Source organism: Paramisgurnus dabryanus, chromosome 4 (genome assembly GCF_030506205.2).
Source record: "Paramisgurnus dabryanus chromosome 4, PD_genome_1.1, whole genome shotgun sequence".
NCBI classification, from domain to species: Eukaryota; Metazoa; Chordata; class Actinopteri; order Cypriniformes; family Cobitidae; genus Paramisgurnus; species Paramisgurnus dabryanus.
The window spans coordinates 34,530,573-34,554,646 of record NC_133340.1 but is presented as its reverse complement, the minus strand read 5'-3'; the positions used below and the strand labels follow the sequence as shown (position 1 = coordinate 34,554,646).

At 35.6% G+C, this 24,074-nt stretch overlaps 1 protein-coding gene across 6 annotated transcripts in view; it reads right to left on the bottom strand.

Annotated features, from left to right (window-relative positions):
* The window catches only part of dachb (dachshund b), a 50,313-nt gene that overhangs the window by 4,097 nt on the left and 22,142 nt on the right, over positions 1-24,074 (bottom strand). Inside the window, exons 3-11 of one of the 6 annotated variants that reach the window (XM_073814390.1) lie at positions 17,905-18,027; positions 9,798-9,911; positions 9,527-9,696; positions 5,390-5,531; positions 4,926-4,997; positions 3,096-3,136; positions 2,864-3,011; positions 1,650-1,787; positions 1,496-1,561 (exon numbers count right to left, since the gene is read on the bottom strand). In XM_073814390.1, the coding sequence (XP_073670491.1) occupies positions 1,496-1,561; positions 1,650-1,787; positions 2,864-3,011; positions 3,096-3,136; positions 4,926-4,997; positions 5,390-5,531; positions 9,527-9,696; positions 9,798-9,911; positions 17,905-18,027 (1,014 nt within the window). Of the gene's footprint in view, positions 1-1,495; positions 1,562-1,649; positions 1,788-2,863; positions 3,012-3,095; positions 3,227-4,925; positions 4,998-5,389; positions 5,532-9,526; positions 9,697-9,797; positions 9,912-17,904; positions 18,028-24,074 lie in introns of all 6 variants that reach the window. The other 5 variants (XM_065254333.2, XM_065254331.2, XM_065254332.2 and 2 more) reach the window with 5 other exon arrangements.

Genomic DNA, 24,074 nt, shown 5'->3' with positions numbered 1-24,074 from the left:
CATCACTTGTTTTGTCAAAATAAGTGCCTGCTGCAGACGCATCTAAAGGGTTTATGATAAAAGAGACGCTCGCGTTTGTCAGATACTCATATAATCTCATGCATAATCAGAGTTCACGGTAAGGGAGTGTCTTGCGATTATTTGTGAATATGAGCGTCCCTTTTATCAGAAACGGTTTTGACGTGTGTGCAGTAGGCCCTTCTTTTGACAAAACACGTGAAGCACACCCAGATAGCATGCAACCATTGAAACAATGTTAAAAATTGTTGATTTGTCAATGTTAATACCATTGAATCAATATCAGGTTTGCACCCTCCATTAATATTGAAAAAATTTTGAAATTTCAACAAATCACCATTATCGTGATCAGTGTTTGCTTTAGTTGGGCCCTTGACTCTTGACATTCACTAAGTTAAATCTTTCTTTTCATTGTTTGTGTTTATGTAGAAACATTGGAAGTGCATTGGAGAAGAAAGATGTGTTTCAAAGTTAAGTTAAAACTGATTGCTTTTTGTGAAGATGCTTTACGTGATAATTTTGATCCAGTTTTGACCATTATATTTGTTATGGTTTGTAAATCCACTGTGACAAGATAAACAGAAAATATGCTGACACATTTAGACATCATTACTCATCCTACAAATCTCAACAATGGTGACAATCATCAAACAAATTGATATAAAACGACCAACTGGAATGTATTCTGGGAGTCATAAATTAGTTTAGTACTATGATGATACCCAGCATGCATTGCAGCATGAAGCTTTCTTTTGTTGATCGTCACCATTGATGAGATTCATAGACCGATTCATGATGTCAGAGATAGATTCAGTAGTTTAACCTTCTAAATGTATTTTTATTATTCTCAAAATAACAGACCTGACACTGCTTCCAACTAGTACTGTAATATCCATTTCTTTAACTGTATTTCATTAATATTATTTAGGTATATCTACAAGAATGAAACTACTTGATAACATTATAGTTTTGTTTTCTTTGCAACAGCAGATGTATTTTAAAACACTGCTTCAACAGCCAAAGAAAACTTAACATTAAAACACAAGAGTCAAGGGCCCAACTAAAGCAAACACTGATCACAATAATGGTGGTTTGTTGAAATTTCGTCATTTTTTCACTATTAATGGAGGGTGCAAACCTGATATTGATTCAATGGTATTAACATTGACAAATTTTTAACATTGTTTCAATGGTTGCATGCTATCTGGGACATGGTTCACATTACGCAACAACACATATTTTGAAAACACAAGCAAAAAAACATGACACTCCGAACACTTATTTTGAATTTGCGCCCCTCGGATGAGCAATCATGCAACTTTTGCATTAAAATATACTGCATGTGACTTTTTCCCTCAAAGTTTGTTGACTATTTTATTCAGTTAAATACCAACAAGTCAGATTTGTGTTCTACATTAAAAAATATGGTATATAAAACAGGCCACTTCTTCTCCTTCTTGTGAAAAAAATACTGTACCTTGTAACATGCAGTTGTCCTTTGGGCTTCTGCAGTGTCCTGTCTCCATATCCAGACTGACTGGATCTGTGTTAACAGACAGTAACAGGTGACCAAGCCTGCTGAAAGTGTTTGACTCTGAACAAAACACACAGAGACGGTCTGAGAATCTCACCGTGTATGAGAGAGTCGGTTGAAGTGGCCTGTTGCAACGCCTGCTCGATTTGCCCTCGTCTTTTAGACTCGTATTCCAGCGCCTCTTGTAACCTTCTCTTTGCCTTCTTCTCCTTCTTTAGACGTCGCTGAATGCTGGCTGTAGAGAGAACGACAGAATTGAAAGGCCTGTACATAGCATTTTAGTTTTTATGTTTACATTTAAGTATTGTTTACATTTATTAAAAACAGAATTCTTAATTGTACGTAAAATCCGATATCCGCTGTGTTATTCTGTCATCTTTTCTTCCTTTTTTCCCAAAATGTGCTAAACACCACTCCTCCTTCTCTGCTGAATGCAATAAATCTGCTTAACAAATCACAGCGCACCATTCCACGTACTGTAACGGTGGCGTGTTGAATACACACGGAATCCTAGTTTTCCTCATCTAGTTTGTACTTCGTGATCAACAAACAATCAAAAACTAAATAATACTTTTGTTGTAATGGATAAACCTTTGGTTGTCTGTAGTGGGGAAGAAACGTAAGCCACTCAGGCAACAGAAAAATGCCGGCTGTTGCTTGTTCTCACACAACAGCATCAAGCTTCAGTCATGCTAACACACTGACCCCAGGGGATCTTATGAAAAACTTTCCATTATTTTACTCAAAGTCAACGAAAATCAAGCAGGACCAAAACATTTTACAGCTGATCGCTGTCAAAAAAGTTCAGCGACGACGTCCCAAGGATGACCGTAGCAGTGACAGTGTTCTTAATATGAAGTAAGTGTTTCGAATAATGCATTTAATGTTAATTTTTTTAATCAGTGTATACCACTAGTCAACTAAATGAATATAACATGGCAAAGATGAATGCACATTTATATATTGACCTTGACTTGCAATGCATTTTGTGGAAAAAAATTATCAGTTTTTATAATAAATCTTTGAAAATCAAATTATGGATTTGAATTTTTTATGTTATTATAACCTACAGTAAAGATGCTGTGTGAAAGTTTGTAACAGAAAATAGTGGTTTTCATCTTGTCACTTTCTTGGTATAGAAAACACATTTTTACCAAAATTTGTCAAAATTGATTTATTGCGTTTTGGAACCAAACTCGTTATTTCTCCTTTATTTACCCAATACTCTGATAGTGAATCAATGACAATCAAAGTCAATAGATGATGATAATGATAGTCAACAGACTCCAAATATCTCCAAAATCTTCATACCTCGACTGTGTAGCTCAGATGTGAGTTGTCTCTCTAAACTCTCCCTCATCTCTCTTTCTCTGTAGAGCTCCATCTTCAGCTCTCTCCTCTCCTGTTGAAGCTGTTTCTCCTGCAGACGAGCGTTCTCCAAAGCCACCTTCAGCAGGCCCTGAAACATACACGCAAACATGTTACATGATTTTGGACGCGGCTTCATATGTATGTGTTTGCGTCTCTTTCTCCATGACTGTACCTGGACGTTAGTGAGCAGTGTCTCAACAGAGGAAAGACCATCTGTGAATAGGAGAGAAGCAGGGAACCCCGAGGGAAACACTTGAGGAGGGATCTTGTCAAATACCATTGGCTTCACTGCATTCTGCTCAACTACACATCAAGAATGCAATTAATTACATCCTAAAAATGCGTTTCAATCCATGGATGGATGAAATATAGACAAACTTGACAATAACCTACACTGTTAAAATTCCTTGTTGCACTTAAATTTTAATTAAAGTTTAATAAATTTGAAATGACAAATTTCAACTTTAATGACTAGTGAGGAGTTGCTATAAATTATAAAAATAAAGTTAAAATAAATTAAGCAAATTCAACTTTATTTTTATTCATTATAGCAACTCCTCACTCATCAAGAAAGTTATAATGGATTGTAAATTTGAGTTGATTAACTCATTCCCGGCCAGCCATTTTTTGAAAAGTTGCCTCCAGCATTTTTGCGGTTTTCACAAACATTTTACAAAATGCCTTCCAGGAAAATTCTCTTTTAAAAATATATAAACATACAAATATATCAAATTAAAGAACACACCCTCTGCTTTTAAAGAAACAATAAAACAAACAAACCTTAAATATGGGTATTTTTCTTAAAAAAAAAAAAAAATAGCAAAAAGCTGAAATAATTGCATTTTTGTGAAGGAATTCCGAGCGATTATCAACACATAAAATTAGTTTAAAATTAGTAAATAATTTTTTGCTTCAGTTTTAATAAATTGTGGATAGTGGATAATCGCGTTATTACAGATTAACATAAAACCAGGAACACGTTTTTTATGCAAATGTTTTCTCATAATTGAAAAGATAACTTGTCAATGGCGGGGAAAGAGTTAAAGGGGTCATATTGTGAAAATTGGACCTTTCCATATTTAAGTGCTATAATTGTGTCCCCAGGTCTTCTATCAACCTCGAAAAAGTTAAAGAACAACACAGTAATTTAGTTTTGGTAAAGCATTCTCTGCAAGCATGCATGTGAAAAATGTGGTTATTCAGATTTCATTAGGTCATCGATGTGAAAAATTAGGTCATTCAGAAATTTGACAGCACAATTGGTTTTCAATTTCAACAAACCACCATTATGGGGATCAGTGTTTGCATTTTATACTCATTTGCATTTTAAAGGACCCCAAAACAGCACATTCAGCACATATAATGCATGCTATGTATTATAAATGATATGTGGGGTACTTTGAGTTCAAACTTTACATACGCACTCTGGGGACACCAAAGACTTTTTTTACATCTGAAAAAAGTTTGATAATATGCCCACTTTAAACTTGAAAATTTTTATTGCAACAAGGAATTTTTTACAATGTAGAAAATGTCTATATTTTAACCAACCATGGATAGAAACAACCCAGCACATGTTAACTTGCACATTATTTATAATAATAATACATGTTCCTACATGTTATACCACCTATTAAAGCTTTAACATTAAAATTAGTCATTTTGTTTATTTTTTGAAATGCAACCTTTGGAAATAATTTTTAATATCCCTTCAATATGCAAGCATTAAGCATTACCTGGTGATTAAAATCTGTTGGTTTACAAATTTTATATATTTGCTATTAGAGGATATGACTTATGAGCATGCAGTTTTAATCGTGTTTTTTTTAACCTATGTATCAGACCGAATAAAATATTGCATTACAGTTTGTAATCTCATGCGACACAGATGATGTAACTGTGTGTAATATTTGAACTACAATATTGGAAATAGATGAGGTCAGACCTTTGTTTTGATTATGTAATATTATGTTATACACTATGAACGTTATGTTAAACGCACCTCTGTCGTTGGAAAGCCGATTCATAAGCAGAGCTGGGTTTGTTTCTTTGTGTTCTTCATGAATGTCGTATGCTAAAGAGAGAGAGAGAGATTCAAAAAGTTAATATATGAAATCAAAGGATTTAAGGCCGGTACAGCCTTTTTTACGAACGTATATTGCTTTGTGCTGTTATTGCATACAGTATGCAACAAAACATTGCAATAATTGTTGATCAGATTAAGACATATGGTTCTTCAATGTAAATCACATAATGTTGTTTGCTATAGGCATAATTTGCATAAGATGATATGAAACAAGAATAATATCACAGTGCAATAACAGGATTCACATAAATACATTATGATTCAAAAACGACATTTCCTTAAGATATGGCGAGTGGTTCTTGCCTTTCAAATCTCACTCTCACCATGTGTCCTGGGTGTGTTTTTAATGTGTAATATCATGTCTGAATGTGTAAATTCACCTGCTTTCTGAGGAGATTGTGTGTGTGAGTTTGTAGGGCTGCTGAGAGATGAACTGGTTTGTTGAGGCGACGATTCAGGTTTCTGAGGAACCGTTTCTTCTACAGATGCTGTCAAAGAGGGACTCTCCTCAAAACACTCCTGCTAAAATTAAACAGAAGAAGATTGATTTTGCTCATTGATTTCCAGTGGCGGTCAGTGACTTCTTTTTCGAGGGTGCTCGATGTAAAGTTTGTCACAACATGTATGTAGCCCGTCATGTGTGTGGTACGTAATTTCAAAATATATGTGTTGCGCGCGTCGAGTGATCCTATGTGCATCACGTGTTTTGTCAAAATAAGTGCCTGCTGCAGACGCGTCTAAAGGGTTTATGATAAAAGAGACGCTCGCGTTTGCCAGCTACTCGCATATCATCATGCGTAATTAGAGTTTAAAGGTTAAGGGAGTGTCTTTTGTGAACGTGAGCGTCTCTTTTAGCATAAGCGGTTTTGAAGCGTGTGCAGCAGGCACTAATTTTGACTAAACACGTGATGCACATGGTTCACATGACGCAACAAACACATATTTTGAAAACGCAAGCAACGACACTCCGAACACTTATTTTGAATTAGCGCCCCTCAGATGAGCAGTCACGAGCCGCCACTGCTGAATTCACATTGATTGCAATCTTTGACACGATCTTACTTAGTCATTATTAAAGATATCAAGGTTATATAATGAAGGGTGATTTTATGTGGAAAACAGTAAATTACAAAAAAATATTTTTGCTGGATTTTCAGAGGCAGGGTCACATATAAATACACAATATCTTACAATAATAACAGTAACTGCATAATTAAAGGGCTAGTTCACCCCCCAAAAATGTAGACATTTTATTATTGTTTTTTTGTTTATTCAAAGATGTTTGTAAGAGTAAGTAAATGACAGTCTCTTTTTATATATAAAACAATGCTTAGGGATAGTACACCCAAAAATGAAAATGATGTCATTATTTACTCTCTGTATGAGTTTCTTTATTCTGTTAAAAACACACACATACACAAAAAATATTTTGATTAATGATGGTAAGCACACAGTTGACGATTCCATTGACTTTCATACTATTTGTTTTTCCTACTATGGAAAGTCAATGGGCACCACCAACCGTGTGGTCAAAGTATTCAGTCAAAGTATTTGATAAAAGTATCAAAGTATTTAACCTTGTTTGAATATAGAAACTAAACATGAGGGTAAATTATGACATATTTTTCATTTTCATCTCTTTAAATATAGCAAATATACAATTTTAGGTTTGGATTTGAAACCATTTACATGTAAAAGTTTATTTCAAGCTTATGTTGCTATTTAACCATCAGTCTAGGGTCTTGTTGATATTACAGTTTTTTTCGATTGCTAAACGCCAGTGGGCACAACTGGAGTCACATGTGCAAAACTCTAACTACAGTCTGCACAGCAGCAGTTCATGTGGACCAAACTCTAGTTCGTTTTTCATTGCTTGAACACAGTTTTCAAAACTTTACACACTTATCCCATGACTTTAACCACAACCTGCACAACACTGTGGATTTACAGCACTTTGTTCAAATGCTAACACACTGCTGTCAAAACTGTGAATCACACATTCAAAACACAATTGATTTCAGCCTTGTGCCTTTCAAACACTGCTGATTGCAATTTCATATAAATATAAATTCCAATTTCATATATATATTTCATTTATATATAATATTACCTTTCATGTACTTTAAGTTTCTACCTTTTTTCTCATTACTGTAATTCCGTAAATTACTACAGACAACTGAAGCAAACTGCTAATTTTCATTTACCCTAAAAAATTATGATGTTCTAAAAAAAATATTGTGATAAATCAATAAATAAATCATTCTTTAAAGAAAACATTACTTGGTGTGACATCACTGAAATTGTTAAAGCTGTAAAGATATAAAGTTAGTATTTTGTGTATTGGTGTTTGATGTTAGTGTTTTTCCTCTCAGTGTGTTGTGAGTGACAGTGTGTGTTATCTCAGTGAGGGTTGTGTTTAGTGTTTGGCTGCACGGAGCTGTTTTGAGCCATGTGTTTAGAGTTGTGCTCATGTGACTTTTGGTATTGCAGACTGTAGTTAGAGTTTTGCACATGTAGCTCCAGTTGTGCCCACTGTCGTTTAGCAATCGAAAAAAACTGTAAAACTAATCAGCAGACAGTCAAACAAATCAGTTTGGACCAGCTAATGGACATAAATAACTGGTCAAAGTGAAAGAAGACAGGGTCAGCACAACATAGCGACAAAAACAAGATAGATTTATTATAGTATAATTATCGAATTGTTTTGAAATGTCATCTTTTGTCGACTTTGGCTTGTTTTACTTTGATGTACAGTACTTAGGCCACCATGCCAGAATTAGATTTGCTGTGTTTGCAATGTTATAGTGATCATATATGATTGTTTCTCAGTCTCTTAAGAATACATCCAGAAAATACAGGGAATGCGTAAATAGTATTAAAAACTGTATTAAAATGTAAACTGATGTGTCAAGTTTTTAGGGTAAACCCAAATAGCATGCAAACCATTGAAACAATGTTAAAAACAGTTGATTTGTCACTGTTAACTGCATTTCATTAATATTGAAAAAATATTGAGATTTCAGCAAATCACCATTATTGTGATCCGTGTTTGCTTTAGTTGGGTCCTTGACTCTAGACTTATTCACTAAGTTAAATCTTTCTTTTCTTTTTTGGTGTTTGTATGTGTTTATGTAGAAACGCATGTGCATTGGAAAAGAAAGATGTGTTTCAAAGTTAATTTTTGTGAAGATATCAGGATTATATAAAATTAAGCTGCTTTACATGATTATGTTGATCCATTTTTGACATTTATAATTGTTTTGGTTTGTAAATACACTGTGACAAGACAAACAGAAAAATTGCTGACACATCAGACATCATTACTCATCCTACAAATCTCAACAATGGTGACAATCATAAACAAATTCAGATAAAATGATCAACTGCAATGCATGCTGGGAGTTATAAATTAGTTTAGTACTACGATGATACCCAGCATGCATTGCAGCATGAAGCTTTCTTTTGTTGATCGTCACCATTGATGAGATTCATAGACCGATTCATGATGTCAGAGATAGATTCAGTAGTTTAAACTTCTAAGTGTTTTTATAATCCTCAAAATAACAGACCTGACACTGTCTCCAACTAGTACTGTAATGTCCAGTTCTTACACATCTTTAACTGTATTTCACTAATATTATTTAGGTATATCTACAATAATTAAACTGCTTGAGAACATTAGATCTTTGTTTTCTTTGCAATAGCAGATGTATTTTAAAACACTGCTTCAACAGTCAAAGAAAACTTAAAATTAAAACACAAGAGTAAAAGGCCCAACTAAAGCAAACACTGATCACGGTAATGGTGATTTGTTGAAATTTCAATATTTTTTCAATATTAATGGAGGGTGCAAACGTGATATTTATTCAATGGTATTAACATTGACAAAACAACGATTTTTAACATTGTTTCAATGGTTGCATGCTATCTGGGAACTCCCCTTCCACTTGAGCAATAGTAGGAAACTGCAGGATCTCTAAAATTAAATCCTAATTTATAATTTTAATTAATCTTTTTACTTCATTCTGCTAAAAAAATGCTCAAGATGTGTTAAGTGCCAGGAGAGGTCACACTTAGCACAGATGATGCCTAAAGAACACATTTAGTCCTGAATTTTTTTTACATATTTTCTGTATTTTTTGTTTGTATCTTAATAAAATAGATTGAAAAATAAATATGGATTTACATTACAACTTCTACAACAACAAGTCTGGTGGTGGTGGCATAAGACTTTTGCACAGTACTGTATCTTTTCTACTCAAGCACCCATTTTGTCATAACTACTCTCCACCAGCTAAAAACCATGTGGCTAAATGCCATGACTATGATGGTCCATCAGATACACCAGTAAACATAAGCTTCTCTGGACCAGCATTGACATTTCTAAATTCTTTTGACCTCTTAAAAATAACTTAAAACTACAGCTATATGATATCTATGAGTTTGTCTGAGAAATCCCTGATGACCTTGCGGCAGAAGAGCCGGTAAAGCACATCCGAGTGTTGTGTGTCTTCTACCTTGATGACAGATGTTGGCCTGGAGACAGGACTGTGCACCTGTGCGCTGGCAACCATGTTGGCAATTGTATTAAGGTGGTTCATCTGGTTCATTGCCATGGCAACAGATGCAGGAGGAAGTCCAACAGGAAGCAGCGGATGGGGCATCATCATAAAGGGCAAATCCAGTCCTGTGGAAAAAGAACAAAAACAGAAGGATGTGTGAGAGAGATATTGATCATTACTGATAAATCAGGGCACGACAGCGTAAATGTGAACGTTTAATACTAACTGTTGGCCAGTAGATGGGTGTGTTGGAGAGGATTGAGCTGATTCACACTGTGCTGTGTTTTCTCTGAAACAGGTGGAGAATGTTTTTCTCTTTCCCAAGACGAATCACTATGTCCTTTGAAAACACACAAGACGAATATTGTTAATATTAAATAAAAAAAAATAAAAAAAATAAAGGTCTTTAAATGATTCTTTGTTGGCTGTATGGTTAAGAACCTTTGTCATTGAAAGAAAAAAATGCTACTGGTAATTTCAACCAAGCGTTGGATCAAATCCAGCTGTTGGAGTTAAAGGGGCAATGTCACAAGACTTTTTTAAGATGTCAAATAAATCCTTGGTGTCCCCAGAGTACATATGTGACGTTTTAGCTCAAAATACCATATAAATAATTTATTATAGCATGTGAAAATTGACACTTTGTAGGTGTGTGCAAAAATGTGCCGTTTTGGGTGTGTCCTTTAAAATGCAAATGAGCGGATGAAGTGCAAACACTGATCACAATGATGGTGGTTTAATGAAATTGAAACTAATTTGTGCTGTAAATTATTTTCTCTTTCTCTCTGCACTAAATGGCAGTGCTGTGGTTGGATAGTGCAGATTAAGGGGTGGTATTATTATAATAAGAGCTCCTTATGACATCATAAAGAGAGCCAAATTTCAACCACCTATTTTTTATGTGCTTGTAGAGAAAGTTTAAGAAAACCGAAGTTACTGGGATTATCTTTTTCACATTTTCTAGGTTGTTAGAAGCACTGGGGACCCAATCATAGCACTTAAACATGGAAAAAGTCAGATTTTCATGCCATGGCCCCTTTAAATCAACCCAGAATATGTTTATATTTGACCCAAAAATGTGTTAAAACAACCCAGCATAGGTTAAAGCTCATTTGCCCGATCGGGCCAGTGCTTCACACTCAGTCACTAAAATATATATTTCATCGATGTATATTATTCAACATCTTGTAAACAAGCAGACGTTTACTTAGGTAAAATACGACGAAAGAAACAATTAAATATTTTGAACAGTTTGCTGTCAGTTTACAGGTAAAGCAGAAAAGTTGGGAGCCTTTATTCGTTGGAACATTGTCTGTTGTATATGTATACAATTATAGTTGACGTTTGAATTATTATTTTTAAATATGCGACACTGACATTTTTTTTATTGGGGCCAGTGAAAATTTTGGCAGGGCAAGTAAAAACCTGAACCACTGGCCCGACTAGGCCAGTATAAAAAATTGTAAAATTCCCGGCAGCTGGGGTGCCGGAAAAATACCGTAAAATAACAGGCACAATAAATAATTTTTTTTTCCATTATACAAAAAGTGACTTTTTTTCTGTAATTTTACATTAATAGGCTGGTTTCCTGGACAGGGTTTAGATTAATCCAGAAATAGTCCTTAGTTGGACATTTAAGTAGTTTTTACAAACATACCTTACAAAAAACAATACTGGTGTGCATTTTGAAACAAAAAATTTACACTTATATACAGTGTGTTAAGATATGTCAGTATAAGGTGTTTATAAAGCAGCTTAAACATGCATTTTAGTCTGGGATTAGATAAGCACTGTCTGGAAAAATGCCCCATAATGTTATATATTTTTATATTATATTTTAATATTTATATCATACAGTAGAGTACAGTGCAGTGAAGACATTTTACATTGAGAAATGTTAGGAAAACAAGCAAACTGACCAAAAAGCAGCAGCCACAATAGGCTGATATAATCTATCATTTGCATGCATGTCAGTGCCACTGCGAGCAGATGGCGTTTAGGTGGCAGATTGTGGTGAAGGAATCAATGATAACCCAGAATAAAGTCAGTCCCCTGAAGACTTTCGCATGCTCCAGCCAATAAGGTCTTCACACCGGACAAAAATAGCTTGATTAAAAACAATAAGCTCCCTCATTACTGCGAAACACAAGAGTTACATTACAACACTACCTTAGCAGCCCGGACCCTTTACCACGACATGAAACTATACAATGGAGCAGCCATCTGTGCACTGATCTGCACGTCTGTGGAAATCAAGACTGTGTCAACACACACACACACACACTCATATATCTTCTGGGACTGGGGCTCTACCGTAAGTGAGAGGGTGCTAATTCACGGTAATCAGGCAGATGAAGATGGATGAGAGGTCGAAAAGCAGGAGCAATCAGAAACAACAAGAGACGCAGCTGTGCTGCGAAACACGCTTAAACAAACACAAACATACACACGAGTACGCAAACACACGCGCCGCCGCACGTATATTCTCCAGCGTCAGGTCCTCAAATAGATACGGCATTCAGATTTTGATGGATGTTGTTAACGGCCTTGTTTTAGATTACTGACATCTTTGAAACGAGCCTGTGTAGGAGAAACCGATGGCAGGTTATCCCGTGAACTGTCAACGTGAAATTTAAATTGACTACGCTTACATTAGTACACAGTGCTGGTGCTATTGTTGTCACTTACATTAAACCAAGCACATTTAAAGACCAGAATACCAACAGTATAACTTTTTATGCAATCCATAACTTTTATTTGGTTAAAAATAAACTAAATTGACTTGAGCAAATACCTAACAATCAGTGTTCAAAGCTGTATTTCCATTTACCTTCAAATTGCGCAGATTGAAAACGCGCCCAATGGAAACACAGCAATTCTTCATAAACTCCCATTTATTGCTAAAAAGTTTTACACTTGGGTAAGGTGGTTTTTCAGGCAATTCGAAAAAGAAATATATTGAACCAATATGCGCATGACATTAAAATACAGCAAAAGTGATTTGGTAGTCAATTTCTCAGTCTGTGCGGCGCTGTATAAAGTCAAACATACCCGTCACACTGGTTTTTCGAATTACTTATTGTGACACAACAAAATTATGTTTTAGTCGCATAACATCAGTTCATGAAAACGCTGTCATTTTGCAATAGTTTTTTGTCGATATTTTTGAAAATAACACTAAAGTTTTGCGCAAATCTTTAATGGAAACACAACTAGCGTCTTTCCTTTTCCCCATAAAGAAACAGTAAGTGTATAATAATGATTCATATTTGAGCTGTTTTCGTGGGAAATCTGACTTCAATTTTGTGTGAAATGTCAGTTTGACATAAAGTAACCTGCAATTTTTGGTTTCAAACAGAGATGGCGATATAGCTTCATACATTACGGATTGTAGCTTTAACCCTCTGGGGTCTGAGAGTGTTTAGGGGGCCCTGGAAATGTTTTGACATGCTTTAGTGTTGAGAATTTGTTACAAAAAGATGTTAAAAAACATTTTACCCGCTCATTCACATGAAAAAACAAAATAGTGTATAATATAATCAAAATATAAATAATAAGTATCAAATGTACATTTCACACCACAGTATGATGCATCGCTGAGGAAATTTACTTCACCACTGTTTCCTGACAACATTGTATTGCAAAACAAGGTATTGTCGCACCTCTATTTTTCCACAATACAGACGTGTTAATGATGTCAAGCAAGTGTTGAACTAATAATTTATGCAAAAACTGAAATATTGTCAGGTGACTATAACTCATTAACATAGACAACAGAAAGTTTTTCTCATGTGAGAAATCTGACAGACAAGCTGAAAGACATGTGAAGCTTTCTAACCTAAGGTAGAGAGCTGTTTGTACTGTAAATGTTAATTTTAACTACACACTGCAAAAAAACTTTAATTTTATTTTAATTAAAGGTGTAGCGGAGGATTTTCTCGAATTTTAGAAAAGAACCGCCTTCTCCACTTTTAAAAAAATGCAATTGCGCAACACTCCTGATTGACAACTAGGAGGACCAATAGTCTTGATGATCCACCCGGAAAAAGAAAATCCTCCGCAATACCTTTAACTCAGAAGTCATTTCCACTTACTATTATTTATCTTGACAAGAGATGAGTTGCAAAAACTTGAAGTTGACTAATTTCAACTATATTTTATAGTTATACATTTTAAAGTTGCAGTGTGTACATTTTAGCGGCATCTAGTGGTGAGGTTTCAAATTGCACCCAACGGCTCAGTCCACGGCTCATCCCTCGCTTTGAAACACATAGAGAAGCTAAGCGAGACTAAATTCACGTGCCTGCAGTGATGCGGATGACGTACGACACTGTAGGGTTGCCGCGGTGACAGAATTTTCCCACCGGTTAATCGGCGGGTCACAAACACGGTGATTCCGGTATCACCGGGTGGGAGGGGCTTATAAATGCGCATGCAGACGTGCACATTTTACTTTCACTTTTGAATTACGCAACTGTTTAAATGCAGTGCTTGCTTACGCTGCGTTAAATCGCCTATGAATTTGCGTGCAAGGCGAGTGCAACAGCTGGTTTAATTAAGTGCTTGAGTGAGTCAATGTGCGCAGGTAATTCTCACAGAACCCACCAGTCCCAAGCAGAGCAACCAGCTACTTCTCCATAAAGCGCTGATTGAATGATGGGTTTATTATTTTTCTTGATGAAAAACACAACAACAAAACGATCTCGCTTATATTAAACATCATATATGTATATTATACCAAAAACGAGTAAGCACGCGGCTTCTCCAATCGTCTGCTCGGTCAGCTCGCCTCGCACACTGACAGAAATAAATGAAATCTGACACCGGCTGCTCTGTGACGTGATGCACGTTCAGCTCCGCTGAATTCAGGCAGCAGACACATTCAGTTGTAAGTGTTTGCTCTCTCTAATGAAACTAAATGATTAAATTACACGAAAATATCAAAACGACGGTGAAAGACGGTGTCGCGGTGGGCAAGTGATCTAACCGGTGAGAGGCTGAAGCACGGCAAGCCTACGATACTGCTGACGTGTTATCCTCAGACATGTTTGCGAAGTTTAAAAAAAAAAAAACATACAGCTACTCCCTCAGACTGTAAACAAAGCCCGGGCGCACAAAAAACAAACAAAAAAACAGCTGGGGCACACCAGATAACACATCAGGCGAGTCGTACACGTCACTGCAGTCATGTGACTTTAGTCTCGCACATGCGCTTTGCAAATAGACGTGGGAGAGAAGACAATCCTGAGAAAAGTTGTAATTTTTGTTATTATTAGACCACAATGTATTTTCGATGCTTCAACACATTCTAACTGACCCACTGATGTCACATGGACTACTTTAATGATGTTTTATTACCTTTCTGGACATGGACACTATACCGTATGAAGATTTTCAATGAAGGGTCAACAAGCTCGGACCAAATCGGACTTAATCTAAAACGATCTTAAACTGTGTTCCGAAGATGAATGGAGGTTTTATGCTGCGTTTACACCAGACGCGGTAGAGGCGTCAAGCGCAAGTGATTTCAATGTTAAGTCAATGTGAAGAATGTTGACGCGCGTCTGGAGGTAGACGCGATTCCACCTCATTTGCGCGTCTAGTTTGTGCGAATGGTACGAATTGAGCGTCTGCCGATAAATGAGCGGTACGTGTGAATGTTGCTTTTAATGCTTTTTGCATTTGACATGAATTTGCGCCTGACACCAAAGTTGTAAAATTTGAACTTTGGCGGGTTTTCGGGCCGCGTTAACCAATCAGGAGCCTGCTTGCTGGTGTGGCAGCAGCCCCGCATGAATAGTGTCGAAATAAAGCAATAAACCCCAAGAAGCAGTGGGTTACCAGTGCATTTTCTAACAGCTAAGGGGCGTTGTTAGCTAAAACCCCCTTAGCTGTTATAAAATGCACTGTAACCCCACTGCTTCGAGGGGGTTTATTGCGTTTATAAAACGGTTACTTTATGCATAACGTTAGAGGGATTTTATAAAATAAAACACATATAAGTTGTAATTACATTAATACAAATATTACTCTTCCGCCAAACAAAGTAGTTCCTCAGAATTAAGTGTGACTGAAACAGAGTTCACAACCAACAGAGATGCAGCAAAGACACAATGAAAATATGATTTAAGACTGTGGTGTTTATTTTATAAATCAACATTAATCTAATTTATATGCATTGATATTGTGCAACTGTTGAAGTGATGATCAAATTTGCTTGGAAGCATGCTGAACTCTTTCTCCGTCAGCGGGTTTTTTTTAAGCTGCCCCCAAGTTTTAGTTTAATGCCTTGCAGAAAAATTATCTTCTTTAAATAAACATAAAATATCAAATGAAAGAACAGACCATCCGCTTTCAAACAAAAACAAACAAAAAAAACTTTTCATCCTACCTTCATTTGTTCTCTTATCACCTCTCAAATTTTCAGCTAAAAGCGGAGATAATTCCATTTTTGTGAAGAACTTTAGTAAGAGATCAGATTCAAAGTCATCAAAACTTACACGCTGTGTTTTCAGTGTTGAGTGAATGCGTCAGTGTTTAAGTTGGGTAATATCGCCACCCAGTGGATAATACCGGACGTATGAACTTGACTTATAAACTCCTCAGACAACGTTTTCTCTTTATCGATGAGATGACTCAACAATATTTATTGACAGTTATCTGGATATCGGCATTAATTGTGCAATTGTAGACAAATTAAAAATATGATTAAAGATTTATTTTCATAAATCAGTACGCAGCAACAGTGGCGCAGTGATACTTATGTAATGTGGTCTGAACCGTGAGGTTACCGGTGTATTTTATCACGGCTTAGAACGCGTTTCAACCAATCAGAATGAAGAACCAGAACTGCCCGTTTTATAATATGATTTTGCACACGGATCTGGACTTTTTTCTATGTTGGATTAATAAATGAGGCCAGTTAACTTCAGAACATGTAAAAATCTAGTATGGGTTCCTAACAAATATGAAATTTGTGTACATTTTTAATTCAACCTTTAAATTAAATTAAGCTCTTCATATCATTTGTAAACACAAAAGAGAAGCATTTTTACTTGTGCCTGAAGGTCACTATAGTATATCAAGACCAATGTTTGCTTTCCTAGTAGCTACTGATTTAAACAGCAGTGACAGTAATCTAAAAGATGAGGGCGACTTCAAACAGATAAAATGAGAGAGAAAGCGTGTGGACCATATGCTCACAGAGAGAAAGTGAGGCAAATACAAAATGTGTGTGTGTTAAACTATACATGACTTCCCCGCTAAGCACATGCAGACGTGAAAACAAGCATCCATGTGCTACCATACACCCGTACCCGTACACACATCGCACACCTGTTTCTGTTAACGCAGCCAATCACCCGTATGACAGCTTTCGGCCATCTTGTTAAATAATGCATGGAATGTTTCGTTCAACTTGTCAACGCGTGAGGAAAAAGCGTATCTCATTGTCTCTTTCCTCTCTTCTGATGTCATCTTTGATGCTGATGTTCTTTGACTGTGTTCCATCTTTCTGATGAAGGTCTTTTTTCCTCCCCCAAATTCTCTCGTCGGTTTCATTCATCCGCAGCTGTTCTCAACAGGAACGCCAAACACTCGAGAAAGTGGCCTTTGATGTCGATGTTATCTGTGTTAGTTTTAGCCTGAATTAGTGTGTGGCTGCTAAAGCGTGTGAAGATCCAGGATTGAATAATGGGGCCTGTCATGAATTATGGTGTCTAGCATGAGCATGAATAGCACCTCATGCATATGGTATATATACACAGTTTTGTGCAGAAGTCTTAGGACACCTTTAGCTTGTTGTTTTAACAAAGTTTTAATGATCATCCATATTTTTTCGCTCTCTTAACAAACAAAAAATACAAGAACTATGTTCACAAAATGTAAAAAAACCTGCAATTTTTCCTTGGCTTTCTTGCACGCACACACGCGTGTGCCGTTCCACCAATGTTTTTTTTTTCATCTCCGAGACTGCTGGTGTACAATTAACTGCTCTCCTGTCTGTTGTTGGTCTTCTCTAAATGCACAGTCAGGCAGCAGTCATTAATGTCACCATTAGTCTCTGTAAACCAAGCATAGCCCTGTGACATGGGCCCCCTGAGCGAGCTCAGTGATGGGGCTCATCTCACCCAGAAGGCCCAGGTTATTATTGCGAGGCCATCTGTCTAGCTAGCACATCTACAGATTGCACTTTAAACAAGCTTCTTAAAGAAACACAAACATACACAAACACGAGCAAATACCCAGATGGGCCCACGTAACACACAAACACACACACACACACACACACACACATTTGCACATGCAGTATGCAAATGAAATGCAAAATATACCTGTATTAGCGCTCCGTTCATCCGAATCGAATTCAGAGCCGTTGTGGTTCTTGTGTAGATCCATCATCATCTTTATCTTCTGGATTTTCAAAGCTTCAGCCATCGCTGCCGTCGTCAAACCTGCTATACACGCAAGCCAAATTAATCATACACACAACTATGCATACACTGTAAATACTGTTTTTTATAATATGATCTTCATAATATTCAAATGCTGATGTCTCCTGTTTTCAGATTTTGTGCAATAAGTTTTTTTTTATAATAACCACTTAATTATGCAAGTCAGTAAGTCATTATAAGTTGACATTGCTTAGAAAAACAATTAAACAGTTAATTTGTTAAGCTACATTCAAATATATGTTGATATGATATAATTTTACAGTGAATTTATTTGTGCTATGCTAGTCATATTAATATTACAGTAACAGTTGAAACCAGATATTTACATACACTTCAGAAAAAAACACAAAAAATTTTATTTCTTTACTGTCATACATTAAAGCAACACTATGTAGTTTTTTTACCTTTAAATAATGTCTCTAAAATTATTTCAGTGATAGAACAACTTTTAACTGGACAAACTGTACTGTTGCTGCAACCTGAGCAGCCTCCTAGCTGCTACAAGCACACTCTGAAAGTGGCGGTGGAGGGTAGGAAACACAGCCCCGCCCCTCCCCCTGCCTGCAAAAGAGTGTCTGATACCAGGCACTGTTGCGCTTTTCAACCACATGGGGGAGCTGTAAGTAATTTCTACATGAAAACTACATAGTGTTGCTTTAAATCGGAATAAACTTTTTCTTTTTTTAGATTAATAAATAGTAACATATTTTTTTTGCCTTTGTTAAATGTCAGAATTGAGCTAGGGAGAATTTTTATGTATTTTTGTATATAATATATTACTGTTACCATTGTTCCTGTAGCCCATGCCTAAATGTTACTCTTTTGTATCTTATAGGTATTTAGTTAAGTAATAAAATAATGTATTGAATTTCTAATATTAAAGGAAAATTCCATTTTCTTAAAAAAATCCAGATAATTTACTCACCACCATGTCATCCAAAACGTTGATGTCTTTCTTTGTTCAGTCGAGAAGAAATTATGTTTTTTGAGGAAAACATTGCAGGATTTTTCTCATTTTAATGGACTTTAATAGAGCCCAACATTTAAAACTTAACTCAACACTTAACAGTTTTTTTTAACGGAGTTTCAAAGGACTCTAAACGATCCCAAAGAGGGCATAAGGGTCTTATCTAGCAAAACGATTGTCATTTTTGATAAGAAAAATAAAAAATATCCACTTTTAAACCACAACTTCTCGTCTAGATCAGGTTGTGATGCGTGATGTGACCCTACGCAATACGTCATGATGTCAAGAGGTCACAGAAGACGAACGCGAAACTCCGCCCCAGTGTTTACAAATGTGTTGAAAGAGGACCGTTCCTACGTTGTTGTATGTCAACTGATACTAATTAATGTCTTTGTGTCAGTTTATTGTTTACAATGGTCCACAAATTAGCGTTTTATGTAACACGTAACCTCCCTACGTCACTACGCATTTACGTTAGGTTGCGCTGGATCAGACCTAGACGAAAAGTTGTGGTTTAAAAGATCATATTTTTTATTTTTCTTGTCAAAAATGACAATCGTTTCGCTAGATAAGACCCTTATGCCTCGTTTGGGATCGTTTATAGACCTTTGAAACTCTGTTGAAAAAAACTGTTAAGTGTTGAGTTAAGTATTAAATGTTGGGCTCTATTACAGTCCATTAAAATGAGAAAAATCCTGCAATGTTTTCCTCAAAAAACATAATTTCTTCTCGACTGAACAAAGAAAGACATCAACGTTTTGGATGACATGGTGGTGAGTAAATTATCTGGATTTTTCTTTTAAGAAAATGGAATATTCCTTTAACAATAGTAATCTAAGCATTGTAAAGTTCACTTAAAGATAGCATAACTAAAGAGTTAATTCTCTTATGAAAGAGCAAACTCCATCTGGCCTGTAATTTTTGGTTTCAAGTTATTAATATACTAGTTACATGCTGCTAAGAGATGTGACAGCAATAAATTCCTCAGTAGATAGTATATTGTTGTCATCGACATGGTTTATGCAGAACAACGGGAGGGTTGCGGTGAGATAAGGAACCTGAATTAGCTCTCTGTTAGGTGAACTGTATTATTTATACAAGCACATCATGGAAGTGGTCCAAGAAATAACCATCTGCCAATCAATCACATTAAACTCCTCCCACTGCCAGCACATTTACAGTAGCCAGGCTAACAGCTCTGTCATTGGTTACTCTGGACAACAACAAAAATAGTAAAAAAAAAGAATAAATAAATAAAATGATTGATTAGTGACAGACTAAGTAGGTAATCAATACCAGTGATTGATGTTAAAATTGTTCTCTCTTATCCACCTTCCTTTTGACTTTTTGATCTACAGTAGTTAATGTTTATTTTAAAATCCAGAAAGGCCGACATTATTTGTGCAGTTATGGGTTGCCAATAATAGCTGGTACAAACACAGTAAATCTCTACAAAACATTCGTTTTGACCATAATCTACGCAATCACCAAAAAAAGGAAATGTGTCACTTAATTCAGTGTTCAAAAATAAGATGGATCCTCAACTCTGCAACTCTTGAGATTTCCTTTGGCCTGTTACATGCATGTACATTACTCTACATTTACAGAGTGAAAAGCAGTATACAAATGCCAATCGGTTTAAAATATTTTGATGGTTATGCATTTGAATACACCTACAGTACGTTTAAGCAATATATTTTATCATTATGTGTGTTGCCTGGGGATAAAACCCATGACCTGTGAGTTGTTAATGCAATGCTTTACAAAGTAAGCAGGAGCATAAATATGTGACCGTGGTCATAGGTTGCACAGGTATATTTGTTGCAATAGCCAATAATACATTGTTTGGGCAAAATTGTTGATTTTATTTTATGCCAAAATAAAAATAAAGATCATGTTTCATGAAGATATTTTGTAAATTTCCTACCGTAAATGTATAAAAAAGTATTAATCATAGTATTATAGGTTGCTAAGGACTTCTTTAGGACAACTTTAAATGCAATTTTCTCAATATTTAGATTTTTTGCACCCAGATTCCAGATTTTCAAATAGTTGTATATTGGCCAAATAATGTCCTTTCCTCAGAAACCATACATCAATAGAAGCTTATTCAGCTTTCAGAGGATGTATAAATCTCAATTTCAAAACAAGATCACAATCTCTTGTACACCTGCAATGCTCTTCTGCTAAACCACAGAGAATGAGAAAATATAATGCACCATTAACACACAAAAACTGGGCAGGTTCCCTGAAGAGAACATTACTTGGCTAATCATGGCTTTAACATCTCTGTGAATGCTGAAGGGCTCTAAAGTAGTCCATGGTAAACTGCTGTTACACAAACTTTGTTCTGGGCATCTGGGAAAGGTAATCCACAGAGACTCGAGTTACGCAAGCGAGAAACCGCTTGTTCGTGATATTGTCCTGAAGGGAAAATTCTTTGAAGGCACACCAGAAACGCAGAAACAAAGCTTAGCTACATGAAATCAATATAACTAGAAAAATATAGTGCCATTCATTTATTTTTTCAAGTTTTCTGTTGTGTTCAAAACGATGCAGAAAATTATGCCTGTTATGGTACGGTTTTGGTTCTTGTTACATACAACTCACAAAGAAATGTTGTAAAAAAAGGGTTCACCCAAAAAAAAACCAGGATAATTGACAAGTTGACAATTAAGAAAAAACGCTTCTCCGCCAATGAGGAGTTTTTATGGCAATCCATATTTTCGCCATTATACACTAGGTGGCAGTCTTACCCAACTTATAAAACACCAAAACATCCATGGATCCAAAAACAGTAAAAACTCTGTGTATGTTTCGATCATCGCTTTGAATCTGATCTCTAACAAAAGTCCTTTAAAAAAATGCAATTATCTCAGCTTTTTGCTCACAATTTGGTATTTTATTTTGAAAAAAAAATGTATATATACACATTTACCCATACTTAAGAGGTGATAAAAAGAGAACAAATGGAGAAAGGATTAAACTGTTGTTTTTGTTTAAACTAGGGGTGCACCAATATATCGGCCGATGATGCTTGCTATGCGCAATGAATTACGGTGAAATGCCAGTACATCCAAAAGCCAGAGGGCGCTCTCGTGCAGAAACTCAATTTGCGCTGTAGATGAAGAACCATACACACGCAGCTATGACACACAGCTCCAGGAAATGGCTTAAGGATATATTTATATTGATGTTCTTCAAACCTTTTTAGGTATTTTCATGATAATAAAGAACATTTATAATGATTATGTTTGACGAATGTTGCTTTTTCAGATGCATGTTATAAAAGACTCAAACTAACAGTGATTTCAGATCGATAAGGACTTACTGATCAATAGCCGTAGTACATGACATAGCTGTGCATAATATCGGCTGTGCGATTCAGAATAGTTATCGGTCACGTATTATTAGTGTATATCGGCATTTATCAGTGCACCCCTAGTTTAAACACAGAGGGTCTGATGTGTTTAAATCTGATATATTTTATGTTTATATATTTAAAGGAGAACATTTTCTGAAAGGCATAAAATTTTTTGTGAAAATCATAAAAAATTCTGTAGTTGGCAACTTAAAAAAAAATGCTGGTGGGGAAAGAGTTAAAATACCTACACTGTAAAAAAAATCCGTAGAAATTGCAGCTGGGTTGCCGGTAATTTACCGTAGATTTAAATTTATGTTATTTACTGGCAACATTTTGTTCAAAGTTAAATGAACATTTAACATTTACAAGTCTTTGTCTTTACAGAGTAAAACTAAAAAAACAGCATCAAGAAAAACGTTCTGGAAAACAAAATCTGAAGCAAAAAACAAAAAAAGGTTGATGATGATTTCTGGTTCCCAGAATGCTTTGCATGAGGCTGTTATTGTGTAGTTTTATTCTGTAAAGATAAAGACTTTTTAATATTTAAAATTTATTTAACTTTGAACAAACTCTTGCCAGTAAATAACATAAATTTAAATCTACGGTAAATTACCGGCAACCCAGCTGCACTACGGATTTTTTTTTTTTTACAGTGTAATAGTATTTACTTTACCTTACAAATTAAAAACGAATAAATAGTTTGGAACAACACAGGGGTAATTGCTTTATGATAACATTTTTATTTTGGGGTGAACTACCCCTTTAAGTGCAAAATGACGTCATAAAAAATCTGTACTGGAAGAAGTGAGAAACCGCAAATTTTGACTGCCTAATCTTTCTCAATGTTTAGGTGCACACCAGTTTATAGATATAATTAAGGCCAACACATATTCAAACTAAAGCAAAAAAAGATTTTTATATCATGGGGACTTTATATTTCCTTATTTTCCTCACACAAAGCTATCAAATGCTTTGGAAATGTTTGGAATATAGAACTATTTTATATATAGTAGTCTTTTATAGTACTTCATAAAAGATGGTGATTGGTCAACAGTTGTGGTATATTCATGATATGGAACCCATCACTTGGAAGTCTAATATTTTCTCCATTCATCTGTCATTCATTTGGCTCCACCCCCTGCTGTCTGTCATGTGATAAACAATTCCAAAAATTCAAAAACATGCCAACAAGGCCAGTAATGTTACCATGGATTCACAGCAGCTGCAGATTAAGAACCAGATTAGAAAGTTTTAAGATGAATGTCCCAGTCAATCAAATTACACTTCACTAAGCTTTCATACTGCGAGAAGCAATATCAATGTCCTTGGTCATATAACACAGAACGATCTGCTCAGATCCCAGAAGAAATTTTTATTGCTCTTCCATAGCTCTGATACACAACTAAGGATTCCATGAAGTTTTCATTTACATTTCAGCTTTGTCTCATGAGAAAATCCTTTTAAACAAATGACACAGTTGTTGACGTTTTAATTGCAGACAAAACCTACGCACAGTTTGAGACATTCTTCAAATGTCTTCTGAACTGAAATGTGAGATAAGGGTATTTTACTCGAGAAAAAAACTGGGAAGCATGAGACTTTTACATTTACGCACTTGGCAGATGATTTTATTTATTGCGACTAACAGTACATTCAAGCTATATGCTGTATGTTTTTGTGTACATGTATCCCTTCATAAATCAAACTCACTTCAATTTA